The sequence below is a fragment of the Odontomachus brunneus genome, unplaced genomic scaffold, assembly GCF_010583005.1.
Source record: "Odontomachus brunneus isolate Ranch 3 - 2012 unplaced genomic scaffold, Obru_v1 Obru_scaffold_247, whole genome shotgun sequence".
NCBI classification, from domain to species: Eukaryota; Metazoa; Arthropoda; class Insecta; order Hymenoptera; family Formicidae; genus Odontomachus; species Odontomachus brunneus.
The window spans coordinates 365,785-382,623 of NW_022639697.1; the positions used below are offsets into that span (position 1 = coordinate 365,785).

General features: G+C 40.1%; 1 protein-coding gene across 5 annotated transcripts in view; it reads left to right on the forward strand.

Annotated features, from left to right (window-relative positions):
- LOC116852673 (protein eva-1) overlaps positions 1–14,124 on the forward strand; it is a 341,153-nt gene extending 327,029 nt beyond the window's left edge. For all 5 annotated transcript variants that reach the window (XM_032833244.1, XM_032833248.1, XM_032833246.1 and 2 more), the window contains 2 exons: positions 465–696; positions 1,933–14,124. In XM_032833244.1, the coding sequence (XP_032689135.1) occupies positions 465–696; positions 1,933–2,158 (458 nt within the window). In that variant the 3' untranslated portion in view covers positions 2,159–14,124. The remainder of the gene's footprint in view (positions 1–464; positions 697–1,932) is intronic.
- The last annotated feature ends 2,715 nt before the right edge of the window (positions 14,125–16,839 follow it).

Here is a 16,839-nt window from a genome sequence, read left to right on the forward strand (position 1 = left end):
TTCTCCACTGAAATTCTATACTTATAATTGGCCGTCCAGTTATCAGTGTAGCACTGCAGTCACTAAAATCTCGTTCAAAAGATCAGTTAATAGCAACTGCTCTCGTTATTGCACTTTGCGGGCGCAGGTATTGTCATTGCAAGGTGTATGGAAGTCGTTAATTCCATCGTCACAAACGCACAGGATTGGACTTGGCACAACGAATCTCTGTGTATTACAGATTTCGCAGCGTAATTTTCCTTCCACTGGTCAGAATCAATGAGATGCAAAACGGAGCAGTGAAGTGGAGATGCTTTCATTGAAAATCACTGTACACTAGTCGTCGCTGAAACAGCCCTGATGCGATCAGGAGCGTTTTTACTGATTTACTCGCGAACATTTTTTTGGAAAACGCGCGAGAGTCTGCTCTGTCCGTAGGAGGAACGCGTGAATTTAAAACGCACGTTTAACCGTGATTTTCGCAGAGAACCAGGAGAAATTCTACCTCTACATTATTCTATCGGTCACCGGCGGTATCCTGGTCTTTCTGGCGTTAGTGATCGGCCGCCTGTTAGTCAGCCGACGCCGCGCCAAGAGAGACGCAAAGTTCCACGCGAATAATGAGGCCCTACCGAACGGCTTCACCGACGATATTTCCGAGATCGATGCCGACATCGATCTTACGACAGCGGTACCGGTGCCAATGCAGGACGCAAGGTAACTTTCTCACCAGGGATATATTTCTCCGAGCTCCATGAGAGGAAAGAAAAAGAATCAATCGTGGGCTCCGCCGTTAGAATGATTAATAACATTGCCCCGGAGTGGCCTTTCCGTCGTGCTTGCAAATTTAGAGCAACTACTTTTCGTTGCAAAGTTTCAAATTTCAAATGAAACACGATATTCATTTATCTACGATTTTCATTCCGGTAACGATAAAAAAGCTTAATATTTGATTTTATTTAATTGATATTTAATTTTAAACTTTATACGTTGAGAAAAAAAAATTAATAGTTAGCAGTTCTTCACATCTAAAATTCAAATTGAACTTGTAAACTGGAGAGAATCAAAAACTTTCAGAAAACTATTTAAAAATCTTGCTAAAAATTCGATTAAACGAGAAATTTTCAAACACTGATACAAGTTCCGATAATAACGATAATTTTTCGTTTTTTATCAACAAACAATACAGAATGAATGTACACAAGAAAAGCTACAATCGAAAAGTTCTAATGTCTCAATATATTTTTTTATTACTTAGAAATCTAAAAAAACTTTTCCTCAGACGTCAAAAACTTTGTACTAACGCAAAAAAAGAGTCATTACAAAACTGAATCAAATATTATAGAATATCAACTTTTGTTAAAAATTATCAAAACGTATCATCAAAGTTTAACAAAAAGAAGAAAATTTTATAAAACCATAATTTTCTACATTATCCAAAGTTACCAGCTTAGTTTTATCAATAATGCAATAATGATTAAAAAACTTACAAAATAACTTACATAATAACAGAAATATTTAGAGGTACGAATATTTTGTTTCATTCAATCTTATCTTATATAAGACAAAAATAACGGAAACAGTAAAAAGACGAATTATTTTTAAAATAATTTTTCCAACTCTAAAAAACTAAAAAATTTGATCATTGGTTATATGAATATTTAATCGGTACTTGTAACAATATTTCTTACGTTCGAAAAAAATTCTAAAATTTTAGACACTTTTGCTAAAATAACTTTAACGTTCTCCAATTCTACTACTATTGATGACAGTGATAGAAGGACTGATAGAATGAGATAAACATATTTTGTTTCACTCTAACTTATTGCATTAGTTCAAGCAGTTTGGCTAAAAAGAACAGGTTTGTTGTTATTATGCCACGATTTTTTTCATAAATATTTGCAAAATCTCTATCATAGTTCGAGATAATTGTCAATAATATTTTGTTATTAGGTTGCCTGAAACTCAGCTGGCCGAGAGGCTCCACGGCGAGCGTTATTATGTCGACACGAGGATACCCCTGTCTCCGACCACGATCCATGCCACCCCAGTGCATCACTCGACCAACGTGGGGGTGCGCGACCTCGGTAACCACATGGTCGCCACGGACAATCTTCACACGATCCTCCGCACGGAGAACCCTCGAAGCCTGAACAACAAAAGCTACTACTACGGCTGACAGGAGGAAGGGGTTGTCCCGCGCGAGGGACGACCCCCGTCCTTGAGCCCGGTGCCAGAAGTGAGCACGCGGAAGTATTGCTTCTAATCGGCGAGAGAGGACGCGCGTACGTAGAAGGGGGACATGGCAGACTGAGGCGCGTATTCGTCGCACCAAGCCGCTGTAAATTACGTTGAATCACTCCAACGAGTTTGTCATACGTTGCGCCGAATTGTGTGTGTGTATGTGTGTGTCGCACTGTTAACAACGCGACCCCACGGACTTGTCAGACTGATCGCAGACCCAGCGATGTGGTATCTCACGTCTGCTGACGTCTGTTGAAAGAACAGACCGGACTCGTGAACTGAGCGTATCTTCGGAAATGTGTTGTCCATTTCGCGAAGATCCGCGGAAATCCCCGATCAGGATTATAGAATTCTCCGTTGTCAGCAGGAACGACGATAGAGGAAACGAAGAGGAGGGAAGTGGGCGACTTATATAGGATCGTGACGGACGATGGCATCGCCTCGTTCGCGTGGTCGTCATCGGAGACCACTACGACGAGAGTCAACAGAGAATCGAGCTGTGAATGTGTGTAACGAAGCTCAAGCGCCGAGTGCTTTGTTTGAATAGGACTGGAAATAGCTTTAGGGACAAGCGTTTACGTTAAACTATGCGTTCAAGCGTCCATAGCGATTTGATGGAAGGGACAAACCGTATTACGCGATCCGGCGCGCGACAGGATCCTCTGGGTCGGATATTGACTGAGAAATATCTACCGGATGAGAATCGATGACGGAGGAATGCCGAGTAGGTGTAGCCGTGTATTGCGTGTGACGTTCACTTTCTTGGGCAGTCGGCCGAGTAAAATCGAAGGATTAGGGGTTCTGTTGTCTCATAGATTAACCACATATCCCGAGGAAACTGCGTTATCGACCACATAACGCCTGTCGGCCGTGCTCACTCATCGTGCATGTACCTTGCACTCGCTGTACACTCGACTGTATATCCCCGGCGAAACCTCACCGAGCAAAGCGGGTTCCCTGGAGCGTATCGATCACGTTTCGCCGGTAACATTTTTACCGACAGACCTGTGGGACGACGCTTTAACTTACGACAGATCCCTGTCCGAACTGTACCATCCGCCAGCCATCGGGCGAGACCTCGGCAGGTGACGTCCCGAGAACGTCAGCGATACGGGGGGAGCAGCTTGAGAAAATCATCGATCCATTCGCGAGAAATATTTCGCACGGGATTTCCCTTTTCCGCCGATACTGACCGCAACTCCAGCTGACCAATCTTCTTCGAAGCTTGTCGCGTTACGTGACCGTGTTAGAATCGTATTAACCGACGTTCCTTCAGCATTAATCGTCGCTCGTGCGACTGACCGACCGCGATCGTCAGTCGTCGAACAAGGAGCGGCCGAACGCCCGCGGGGCGTGAGGAAAAAATCTCTCAACGAACTTACAGCGGTTTTGTATATCGAAGCTACGCTGCCACAGTCGCGAGACGATTTTTATAGAAATTGACATGTATGTATATCACTGCTGTAAATAGGAACGTGTAATTTAATATACAGATAAATAAGTGAGAAAGAGGAAGAAATGTGTAAGGGAGAGAGTGTATGTGTGAGTGTGTGTGCGCTTAAGTTTGCGTGTATGCGTGGTGAAAATGTGCATAATAAAAAGACTCAATCGAAACTGTGTCGAAAATCGTAGAGCTGAGGGTCGCCCTTCGTGCCATACAATCGATTTTGCAAATGTGCGGGAAAGCGGGAGAGCGCGCGCCTGTCGGGCTAGCCGAGGCTCTCCCTCGTGAACGATCGCAAGTGTTAGTACGTAATAATCAGAGCTCGGATCCTCCTTCCAAGGCATCAAACGAGTGCGGACCGCACCGGTGATGCGCGATCCTGCTCGTCGTGTGTTCTCCTTCCCAGTCAGTCATTGATCCGCGGAGCTTGTACAGGATTGAGCGTAGTAATGCTGGGACGACAACAATGCCGCTCAGTGAGGTCAGAACGTCACGAAGTAGCCGAGCAATACTGACGTCTTGACGCGGACTGATGATCTGATGGCTGATTTCGATCGCATTTCGGGGATTTTAGGGGAAAACGTAGATTTCCGAGTAGAGAAGCTCAACGTATTTCTGTATGAAAGTGGAACTTTCATTTGTACTTACATTACACGGGATTCGCTTACGTCTTACGTCTTCGGGATATTCTGACTCTACTGACAAGCATTCAATACTCAGCTGGTTGACGACCGAGAACGAATCAGGACCCACTCAACGCGAGAAGAGAGCGCGACAGATTGCGCGTCACCACCGTTGGCTCTGCGCTCGTGGTGTATCCTTTGTCTCTCGCGAGAGCCATTGATGTGTAATTTCGCTCAACTGCCCGTAGTGTACAAGAAATCCGAGCATTAGCAAGCCCCGTTCTCGTTGTTTGTTTGTACGTCGTTCGACGAGTCGTAATCTCCCCCGAACTCTCGCCGTGTCGTTATGACGGATCGATCTCGCGCGGAGCACCCGGCGACGTGGAGTCGCATTTTCGACACATCAGCGTGGCCGTTAACGTAATGACGTTCCCGCCGCGACCGTTATCTTTAAGAGTTAAGTCATCAGTTAGGTAATGCCTCGAGGTCCTTCGTACGAACATCGTCAATGTCGTCATGTCCTCGATCTTACGTGAGGTCGCGATCGTCAAGGATACACGCGTCGTTCTTACGGATTGATCTCCCGTGACTGTTCGCCGACACAAAGGCCCTTATTCTGAGCTCTCTTTTATCGTTAAAATTGGCTACAAAAGTGACCCACGTACCTTCTGGTCGGCTTCTATAAGCACATTTGGAAGCACTTTTATCGATAAGAGAGAAAGAGTTCACAATAAGGGCCATGGAAAACAGGAAGAAGAGGACTTACTGACGTAACACACACTTTTGTGAGAGAATACATACATGTTAAGAATATTTTTTATGAACATTCCTTTTTTACACGCCATACACACTTGTGTACATTTTCGCGCGACAGCCACCGACAATTTTGATACAATACCGTATTTTATCTTTGTCATCTACGGAACGAAAATTAGAACTTTTCACGAAGAGGACGATCCGTCAGATTAATCGACGCACGTATCCTTTCATCCTTCGATATGGATTTCTCGTTGATAACTTCTCATTCTTCTCATATGTCCTTTCCTAAATCTCCTCGTGCGAATGGAAACGACAAGCGGCTCGATTACTTTGAAGAGCAACTTCCACTTTCAGACGAATTATTCTATTTTATAAAACAGAACTTTTACAACACTGGTAGATATTTAATGCAGTTTTCGAACAGTTACTGGACAGTTACGTCAACTTTCATCTAGCAACTGAAGAGTGAAACTACTTAGCATCCCAATGAAAATGTAACGCTTTTCCTGCATTGCAAAAATGCACAAAATATAAGCTCATTTACCGAACAAAAACAGGACAGTAAATGGATAAAAAACTATTCAATTGATTAATAGTCAAGTCTGCTGCTCATAAAATCCGCAGATTTGCTTTTGTATTTTATTTTCTGTGCACGCTTTCTAATTGAACAATTTTAATACTAATGAGGACTGTAATGCAGGAAATCTTCGGGACGTAATATATGTTTTCATGTTTTTAACAAGCATCAAATGACATTTGTCTTTTTATCCATTCTTATAGTTGTACTATTTTATTAGATTCTGAGTCTGAGTTATCATAACAATTTTGATTTATATCATTACCATCAAGATAGTCTGACGTGTTCTCATCATGATGAAATCATTAACATAAGATCTATACCATTAACATAGGAAATAAATTTCCCAGTAATTGAACATGTCAATCAAAATATTAGTAATATGATAATACTAGTGATCGAAATATTAATAATATATTTACATTGAATCTTACTAAAAAAGCCTTTGATAATTTGTCAAGAGATGTTTTTTATGCTAATTTGTAATGTTATTCAATGAGCATTCAATCAGTGAGTCTGTTCAATCATTGATTCGATCATTAATTAGGACATGATTCGTTTTTCAGTTAAATTATCAGTATAAACGACATTATCTAATATATCTTATTAAAATTATAATTGATATATCTTAAATATTGTATTTCCTGTTATTTCTCGATCATTGACCAGCCAAAGCTTTATATGAACACGCGCATCAGTTTTTTGTTGGTAATTCCATCAATTACCTATTAATAAAAATGTAAAAATAATCGTGTTTTCTTATTGGTTTCGCAAATTTATCTTACCCCATTTATTTTTTGCTCTCTTTTATTTTTAACCTTAGTTATTATTTGTGTCACATGGTTTAATATTGTCAAATTATTTCCTTCAATTTTCTTTTTTCTTATTCGACGCTGCTCTACACGTTCATCATTGTTCTCACAATATTTTAAGATTTTTTTTAATAATATATAATTTTACATGACATCTTTTGTAACCATCAAATGAAATATGTCCATTCTTGCGGTTGTACTATTTCTGAGTCTGAACTATCATGACAGTTTTCATTTATGTCATTATCATCAGAATAATCTAATGTTATAATCATCGCAATAAAATTCTGTATTATAAACATATACTCTGTTTGTGTTTTGCTTGTTTTTATATCTCGCCTTGATTGCCATTTGTGTTACAGAGCTTAATATTGTCAAACATCTTGTTTCCTGTTTCTTACTCTACACGTTTACTTCTCATCGCTCGTACAATATTGAGTTTTTTTCTAACAATATAAATAAATATGTCTTAAATTTATTCAGGACAGGCATTATAATACGTACCGATTGTAAAACTGAATTAACATTATTACGTCTTATAAAGACTGCATATATTGCACAGTAAGCTGCTTCAGTCGCTGAACAAAACTCTGTCAAGTTCTTGTCGCAGTATTTTCACGAGAGATAATGAGAATACATTAATATCAAACAACTGGGCGGATATCTACGCGATACAAACTGCATACATTTCTACCAGGAAATCGATATTATCTTTTCGATCTCTACGTCCGGATTGTCACGATCACCTTTGCTCGAAGTGGAGAGGGAAGACTCGCCGTAATTCCGAGGAAATTTATCTATTAGTCTCAATAATACACATTAAGACGTTTCATTTCCTTCAGTCAGCGCACATCGTGGAGAAACAACGTTGAAATAAAGACCGTTATCGAAATCAGCGATATCGCGGGGAACGATCGATCGAAGGGTAACTCAATTTCCGCAATTCCGCGACTCGAACCGCCACGGCGTAACCGGACGTGTAATCGACTGCCGACAGAAAATATAATTCCCGCGGGCTATCGTGTCTCCACCGCTTCTCCCGTACGGCGGGATCCAAAAACTTCGAAACGAGCTCTCTTTCTCTCTTTCTCTCTCTCTCTCCCTCTCCCTCTCCCTCTCTCTCTCCTTCTCGCGCTCAAGACACTGTTATGCAATCCTCACGGACGCGCGTGCTTTTTTTAATTAGTCTGCATTAATTAACGCGCGCTTACGTGTCGCAAGCTGTAGAGACGCCGCCGCTCGGAAGGAAATCCCCTCGTCAGGGAGGGCGGTTCTTCTTCGTTATTATTCTTCCACTTTTCACAATGGTCGCCTCGCAAATCTCCCAGTTCCCTTTGTGGGAAAAAGCCTCGCGGAATTTCAGCGACCAGCGCCGACGTGTTTGTGCAGATCGCCCCGTGTAGCATTTATGTATCTCGAGTCCGGACAAACTCGGCGCGCATTCACCACTTTCGCTTTTGTCTAACGTAACCGTTATTACTGCACCGCTCTTGCTATCGCCTTTATTTCCGTCGCCCTCTTATTTTTATCCTTTTCCGAGATGCGCCAATAATATCCACGCCTCGTACGAAATTCCACGGCGCTCCCTAATAATGAATATCGTCTCCCGAAATACACACACACGTCGCGTCAATAAAACATCGCGCGTATCTCATGGGCAATCGCCGATAAACGTTGTTTCAAGCGGCGCGCAGTGTGAAAAAAATATGTCGATCTGGAGGGAGATAATTCAATTTTACTATATTCTACTATATAGATCGTTGATTGCCTCTTAATATTTATTCTGTGCAATTGGCGCCTCTATCGATACGATCTTTTTTTTTATCTCAGGCAAATGGTTATCTCAAAATTAAAGAATATTTTACATTGCAGAGAGAAAGTACCAAGATATTTAATTGGTGTAATTAATTCATACATGTCACTAATCGGTATCAAAATATTTGTTTGTCCCCATTAGTGACAACCTCGATAAATATGGTGAAATGATATAAATGTTCTCATTTTTAAAAAGAACACATGTGTGATTTGTAAATCTTATTTTCTATGGAGTCAAAAAACAGCATTGATTTTATAACTTATCTGTCCAGAATTTATTAAATAAAATAAATATGAGTCATTAGTCTATAAATTGCTATGTTTAATCAATAATAGATTAAGTCAGTAATATACTCATAATTTTATCGATTTGTGATAATCATATAACGCTTATACTTATTATTTTGTATTAAACAATGTATATATTTTTTATTTTCACTGAGACTATTTGTTGAGATTCATATTACGTCATTAACAACGTCATATTACGTTGAAGCAAAACTAAACTGTTGTATCATTAAATGGCACATCAATTACTCTTGAGAAAACATATAAATTTATAAATTATAAATAAATATTATAAATAAAGTAGAATCTTTCCATAAGTTAGAAAAATATAACGCTCTTGATGCCCCAAATATTCAAGCTTTCAAACAAAATCGATTTTACGTATGACACAAAATGTATACAAAACAATATATACAAAAAATTAAATTTGCTTTCCGGATTTGAGCCGAGTAGATTCTTCTTTATCTGATTCCGACGTTTCGCGAACATTTCAGTCTGTTTCATCAGGGAGGAATGACTCGATGCGAAACGTCGGAATCAGACAAAGAAGAATCCACGCGGCTCAAATCCGGAAACCAAATCTAATATTTATGGACATCGCGAGAGCCTCAAATATCATATACAGAAAATGTTTATATTTTGCATAAAGACTCAGTCTAGATGCTATGTTGTCGTAGAGTCAAGGGTAGCCCTTCGTGTCATACAATCGATTTTGCCAATGTGCAAAATATATACAAAGAAATGTATTTCTCTATTGTCACGATAAGACTATTTGCTGGGATTCACCTTACGTCACAAATTAAAACAGAACTAAATCTCATTAAATGATACGTTACCGATATTTTGAAGAGGAAGTATTGTAAAAAAGGAAGATGTTCCCATAAATTAGAAAAATATAACACTATTGAAATTCCAAGTGTTCAAGCTTTCAAACAAAATCGATTTTGCGTTTTACTCTGCTTAACACGCACATTATTAAGTCACGCTGGACAACAATAAAAATGCTTATGAGGTAAAAATGTTCAATCCTGAATGACTTTAACGTGCTGAACACGATTACCATCATAAAAAGTTTTAATTGGCTCTCATTTAGAAAGTAAGTTCATGCGGTCCGTAATAAAGGTAGTATTACATAATACATCTATACTGTATTATAATATTATATTTCGAAAATGCTTATTTGCACTCATTGCATGAAAATCATGCCGTACATAATATTGATACCGTACGATGTTTTGCATATTTTAGACATATTTCGAAAACGAAAAATCATATCGATACGAAATCAAGTGCATTCTAAAGATAAATGATACTTTTGCGTAGCATTAATGAAATTTAGGGAAAAAATTTGCTGTCAGTCTTATAACCAGGAAGACCCTCAAAATGACCGTTTTTAACATTTCTATTGCCATTTTTCTCAAAATTGTGATCCAATACCCAAATTTGTAGAACGGATTCGTGTTCAGTAGGCAAAAATACATCGGGAACGATTATTCTCATTAGTGAGGCAAAGAAAATATCAAATTTTGTTGACCAGTGTCATTAATTTATTTTCGCAATGAGGTCACTTGGTCACTAATTGGGACGCACATTCGCCACAAATATTAAATTAAGAGTTCGCGCATCAGACTAAGAATGATGTCCCGTCAGTTTGTTCGTCACATGTCACACTGTGCGACGTCGAGCGATCGATGTTGACCTTCCGAGTTCGCCGAAACGCGCCCGGTGCGTTAATTGTAACACCCGCCGTGCGTTCGATATTGCCGCGTAATCGCGATTTCGTCGCGTGCTGTTAAAATCGCGGAGAGAAAGAAATCGCACGACGGCGATGACGGGACGCCTTTGATAACGGTTCTCGCTTATCCGTCGGTATTCGCACGACAAGATGCAAATCGCACGCGCCGCAAGCTTCGCCGTCTAAAATGCAAATTAGCCCTATGTAAATACGTTGTAAGAAGGGTCGCTTATACGGCCTTTAACGCCCGCGACTCTCGCCCTTCCGGGCTGCCGTCGCGCTGCTGGTGCTGTTTCAGCAACCCCCTTCTCGTCCGCTGGATTCCTCGTCGTTGATGCATCTTTTCATGCGCCCGCGGAACGCCGCGTATAGTCCCGGGAACAGCCTCATTATCATAACGCAACCTTAACGAGCTCGCGCCTTATTTATTCTCGCGCCTCGTCGCCGAGCAGCGAGCGGGACGATTCCACCGTCGTGTCGAATCTTTCCTTTTCCACTTCGCGATTGATCGGCGCTCGCGGCTAGCAAACGCCGCGCGCGCGTGTGTACTCCACGCGAAATATGCGTAGCATTGTAATGGCTCATTAATGACAAAATATTAATAGAGAGCGGCGGTACTGCGTGGAGGGCAAATATTTACCGTAAATGCCTACAATTAACGTTCATTCCGCACTGCCGCTCTCCATTATTGTCTCGCACATTACGTCCATTATCAGTAATGTGCGCGTTTGCGAATTGTCATTTGTGAATGTCGCGTTGTTGGTCGCGTTCGCGGGCTGACTGAAGGAAACGGACGTGTTACAATTCTTTGGATCCGTGTCAACTGTCGTTGTCTTGAAACTTTTCCCGCGTGAGATGCTCGAATTTGTCACGGAGGAAACACTTCGGGGCTATCGCTTGGCTAAACAGCACGGTTGCTGCAACCAAATATTGATGTTATTTTCGCCGATGCACATACAAAAAGGTCGTAGAAACCATAGTGTTCTGGCATATTGGCCTTTTTGTTGTCTGTTCGTTTGAGCGGAACTCTCAGTGTGCGCAAATAAACCCTACGGATCCCTCAACCAACTCGTGTTCATTCTGCACTCCGTAACAGAGCGACAGTAATATTTTTTCGGTTGAAGACATTATATACGATGTCCTATTTTGTCATGAAAAGTTTAAATATTTCCACTGCTATTAATTGAACAACGATGACCATACTGCAGGTCTAAGTGTTTTTAAACACACGTAAGAAGCGTGTAATTTAGCTAAGGCTCTTTTCGCACATTTCTCGCTGTTTTCAGTCGCGTCATTTAACACATTTACGACGTGTAATTTATAATTTAATACGTTTTAACGTGTTAAATGGCTTAAAACGGTAAAAAACGTGTAAAAAGAGACTCAACCAAAATAATGCACTTGGATCTGCAGTGTATTTGGCCCATTATAGCTCAAAATGATGTATATTATGATAGCAAAATAATGTTTTAGTCAAAGTCATATTAAAATTGATACTAGTTGAACATTATATAACAGGAGTGATTTTTAATGCAATATCTATTTATCTATTTATCTTGATTTATCTTGAATTTACGCATAAAATTCTTTATTAATTATACAAAATGTGGTTGTAGTAACCATAGCAGTTTTCCCCGTGGAAAGTTAGATTTGAGTTTTCCAGTTGTATCGAATAATATATGTAAGATTATGTTTGTAATCGCAATTTTCAAGTGGGAAGAATTCAAGAGATAAATTTACATCTAACTTATATTCAATTCTGAAATTGTCTTAGTAGTTGTCACTTATCTTATGTGAGATACTCAGATTTTTCTTCAGAATTAGATCCAACTTTCTCAGTTGAATTATGTGATATATATTGTATAATCGCAATTGAAAAACTGTCATCTAATTCTGAACTAAAATCTAAGCATCTCATTTGAGAAATTGACGAATTTAATTTCTCAATTAAGGAATTCCAAGTAACTATTAACACGGTCCTATCTCACTTGTGACAAGTTTCAAGTAACGACTGTTGTTACCTTAACTGTGTTAACTCTTAATTGGTTTCCTGAAAACTCGAATCTCTCGAGCCGCTTAAGCCCGATCTAGAATGTGCTCTCTTGTTCTTTGTCTTTTTCTGTCTTAAAGCTTAATATGTGAATCGGAAAGAAACAAGAAGAGGAAGAAAGAGGAAGCAAGGGACGCATTGTAGATTGAGATTGACAGCGGGCAGCGGTTGTGACGGACGAGATCGTGGAAGCGTCGAGGAACTCGCGAACTTTCGCTTGCAATCTCGCAAGATTTCGTCGCACGTTTCACATTGCGCTCCTCTTTGCACCTCGGCATTAATTAGTCTATTCTCGTTGAAGCAAACTTGTTCGGAGTGCCTGATATCATGTGACGGGAAACGCCCGCACGTATGTACGCGCAACTTCACGTCGTCACAAATTTACATATTGCACGTATCCTCCGCGATACGCGCTGCCGAGAAAGCGACGCGTAATGTTGCAACGCGAGTTTGCGTGTACGTAGAATTATGTCTTGCCAGGAAAGTGAGAACAGAGTCGCGACGCTGCGAAACGAACTGTTCGCGATTCCTCTTCGCGAGATATCGCAAATCTGCGAGTATATTATTTGCAAAAGTTCTTGATCCGTTCGGCGTTTCGTACTTTGAGGAACCGCTCTGTCGGTGTGACTCATACGTTCTTTTATAGTTTGCATTTACATAAAAATATCCACACCGCGATTTTACTTCGAACGACCAAGTGGCGCGTTTACACGTACTGTGCCGTTGCTTTGCGTTAAACAATGTAATTTTTTGTATGTAAGACGAGATGGGAGTGATGTGTGTACGAGATGGTACTTGTATCTATGAGAGAGAGAGAGAGAGAGAGAGAGCGTGAGAATGCGTATTGTACTGAGACGTTTTTATTGTAAGTACAATCCATAAGCACCTGTAAATATCGCTGTACTATAAATAATCCGTGTATATCCGTCGATTCGAATTCTTTTCTGACTGCGAATCGCACGTTTTTACATTAAGATAAAAGTACCAATTCCCGGGCACATACCTAATCCTAAATATTTTCATTATTTTGATTTTGAAATACGAATGTTTAAACTTTCAACGAAGAATGAATCTTGAGATATAACATTATATAGGATATTCTATTTTGTGACGCTACAGATTGCTTACTTGTGTTTTGCTGAGACTCGAAGAAAGACTTATCTAAAAATGTTCTAATACACATTACATCTCATTTCAATAACTTACATTAACATTAAAGCTTAAAAAACGACTTAAGAATTGTTTATTAATTTTTAAGAATAATTAAAAGAATAATTATTTGAATAATTTACTATTTTTAACATCTAAAGATTTTATTTCGGAATGTCTCAATACTCAGTACTTGTATATATATTTTATACTATAAAAGTTTACATACATATATCTTATAAATCCAGTTAAAAACAATAAGAATGTCCAGGATTGGATACATGTCCGGGCATTGGTACTTTTATCTTGCATCTCGTGGCATCACGCGTTGATTTGGAACGGCGATTTCGTGGTATTGTTACCACGCGACAACAAGTGTGCGAGACGACAGTATGTGAAATGCACTCACGTGTGAGTTCACAGCGTGACTTCATATTTTTGTTACGAACCGCAGGCGATTTCGCACGCGCCGCCGCGCGGCCCAATCGCCGTCACGGTGAATGACACGGAGGTCCGGGACACGCCGTCGTCCGTTGGTATTCGGAGCGACTCCGGTTTCTCGAAACGTAAGAGATGAATGTTTTCAATTTGTGTAACTCTATCCCTCGAATGATTTACAATTATAATAAATAACTTACGAAAAACGCAATCCGCGCATTCATTAGTCCGACGTTTATTATTCCGGACAGAATATTTATGGTTTCCAGATAATCCGGGCCTCGAATCGCGATACAAAGAAGCACGACACGCGAAAGGGGAGGCATAATAAATGATACTTAGGGACAAGCTTTATATCGGCGAATCTTTATTGCACACTTACATCGTTACTTTGCGCTTTATCTCGCACAAACTAATCTTATTATATTGCGTTGGCAGGCGAAAGAAGGCGGAGGGAGGATGATAGTTTTGAACGCACGAGTTTCAGATAATATACTTCTTCGACTCTCGCCAAGTAGCATCATTTCTTGAACGGAGTCGTAGCCAGCGAAATCAGCATAGTCAACGAACCTTTGGTATTTGCAGCGGTTTAGCGAAACTGCTGATACAGGCAACCACACTCGCCACGCTGAAATTAACATCTGAACAACATGTGTGCACCTCCATTATCGGCTGAGGATTTAATACGTTTAATTACAGACGATACGACCAACGTATCGTGCCTCGGTGCTCTTTAATCACCTTCACGAAACGCAGATTAGCAACTATAATCGTAACAACATGCGAGACGGGGGTGATAAGAGGTCGAACGCACGTGGAAGCCAACCGCCCTCGTGGGAATACAACTGCTCAATAGTAAACCGGCGTCGCCTGCGAGTTGTTGCTTCGATATTAATGCGCTAATTGGCCGCGAATTGCCAGATAATTATGCGCGAAAGTTCGCGCGTCCTTTCGTACGGAAACCACTTCTGAAACTCCCGCGAGATTGTCTCGAGGCGCGCCTTTTTCCTTTTCGCTCGCGAGAGAAAGAGAGAGTAAACGAGGAAGAAGAGAGTCGGGGCGCAGATTTAATTGCGCTGGAAAATTTGATTGATCGAGACCGGTATTTGTGTACACTTTGCTTAACACACACACACTCTTTTTCTTTGTCTCTCTCCCTCTCCCTCCCTCCTTCCCTCTTTATCTATCTATATATCTAACTATCTATCTCTCTCATTCGCTTTGTAACGTTCCTTTAAACTTTTCGCACGAACGAACTTTGTGGAATTTTTTTCGTTGTTGATTTTTGCTGCAGACGCAATTCAAAGGATGTTCTATTTAAATGATTTCGCCCCCGACCCTATCGCGCGCTATCGGCAAATCGTAATCTTTTTCGCGATAAAGTCAAGCTCGCCCGCCTTAATCGTTGTTCCCCGTTACTTCGAGCCATTAAATTGCGTTGCGCGTTCCGCCCGCCAGTAATTTATTGGATTGTATTATCACCGAATTCTACGGCAATGATACGTTTTACCGGCTAACGAAATAGACAGAAAAAGAGAAAGCAAGAGAGGGAAGGAGGGAACAAGAGGGAGGGAGGGAAAGAAAGAGAGAGAGGAGAAAAAGAAGTAGTAATTTTCCTAACTCACGATAATTACGATCGCGATGAAACGATCGACCGAGCAACATTTTCCAGAGATTAATCAATTTTGTCCGCTTAGCGTAGCGTATGCTCATTATATGATTGACGGAACAGCTACAAGTACGAGGCGTATCCGTGCAAACTTAATTAACTGTATAATAAGGTAGCCAGCTGACGTCAATTATCACGTAGTTGAAAAGTTAAATCGGTCTGATCAACAATCAAGATCTGTAATTACAATGAGCCGTTTGACGACTCGACTCGCAATTCTGATTCTACATTGATCATACAAATTCTATCGGAACTGAAGCATTAGAGTTCAGAATCTTCAGGTATGACACTATATAAGTTGTTCTATTTTTTGACACTACAAATAATTATTTACTTATGTTTTGTTGAGGCTTGAAGAAAGACTTATTTAAAAGTTGTCTAACACATTGCATCTCATTTCAATAATACCGAGTCACATTAAAGTCACATTAAAATTGAGACACATTAAAGCTTAAAAAAAGACTCAAGAATTATTTAATTTAAGAAATTTTATTTAAAAAATTTTAAGGATAATTCAAAGAATAATTATTTAAATAATTAAATATTCAAAGATTTATAAAGTGTTATATTGATTTTTAAATTTTAATATTTATAATAATTTAAGAAAATAATTTAAGAATTAATTATTTCGAAATTTGTTAATAATTTTTATCGATACGAAACTACGGATTTTTACGGTTTTGTCCTTTCGACTTGGACAATCACTTACCGTGTGAAAATCGTGGTTGGAAGATGAAGGATTGCTTAGGAATTGTTTCCTTTTTATGATTACTGTTTATCACGAAATTATTGATGCAAGCCCAAACTGTCGAATTTTCCAGCTGCATTAATCGCTTTTTTGGAACATGACGCGGCGCGTGACATGGCCGACGTAGTAACATGTGACAGCACAAGCAGTCGCGCGCACACAAGGGCGCACAAAACGCGGGATACACGATTAGTATGCTATAGGAGGCTATGAAAAATGCACGTGGCCGCTATATACTATGTACGTGAACCTATATATGCGTATCTTTGCTGCTGAGCAATAATTGAGGGCGCAACGTGTGTGGCCTGACAAGTCGTCGCACGTGACTCGCGCGTCATTTATACATAGACGAGATAAATTAGTTATGCGATATTTTTCCATCGAACGAGTAGACTCGCACGCGGGATTTATTCGATTCTAACGAAGATTAAAGCCCACGTCTTGTATTGCGCGCGTGATACTAAAAAATAGCAGCTTCATTTCGCACGGTCGGATCCGTGACAGTTTGA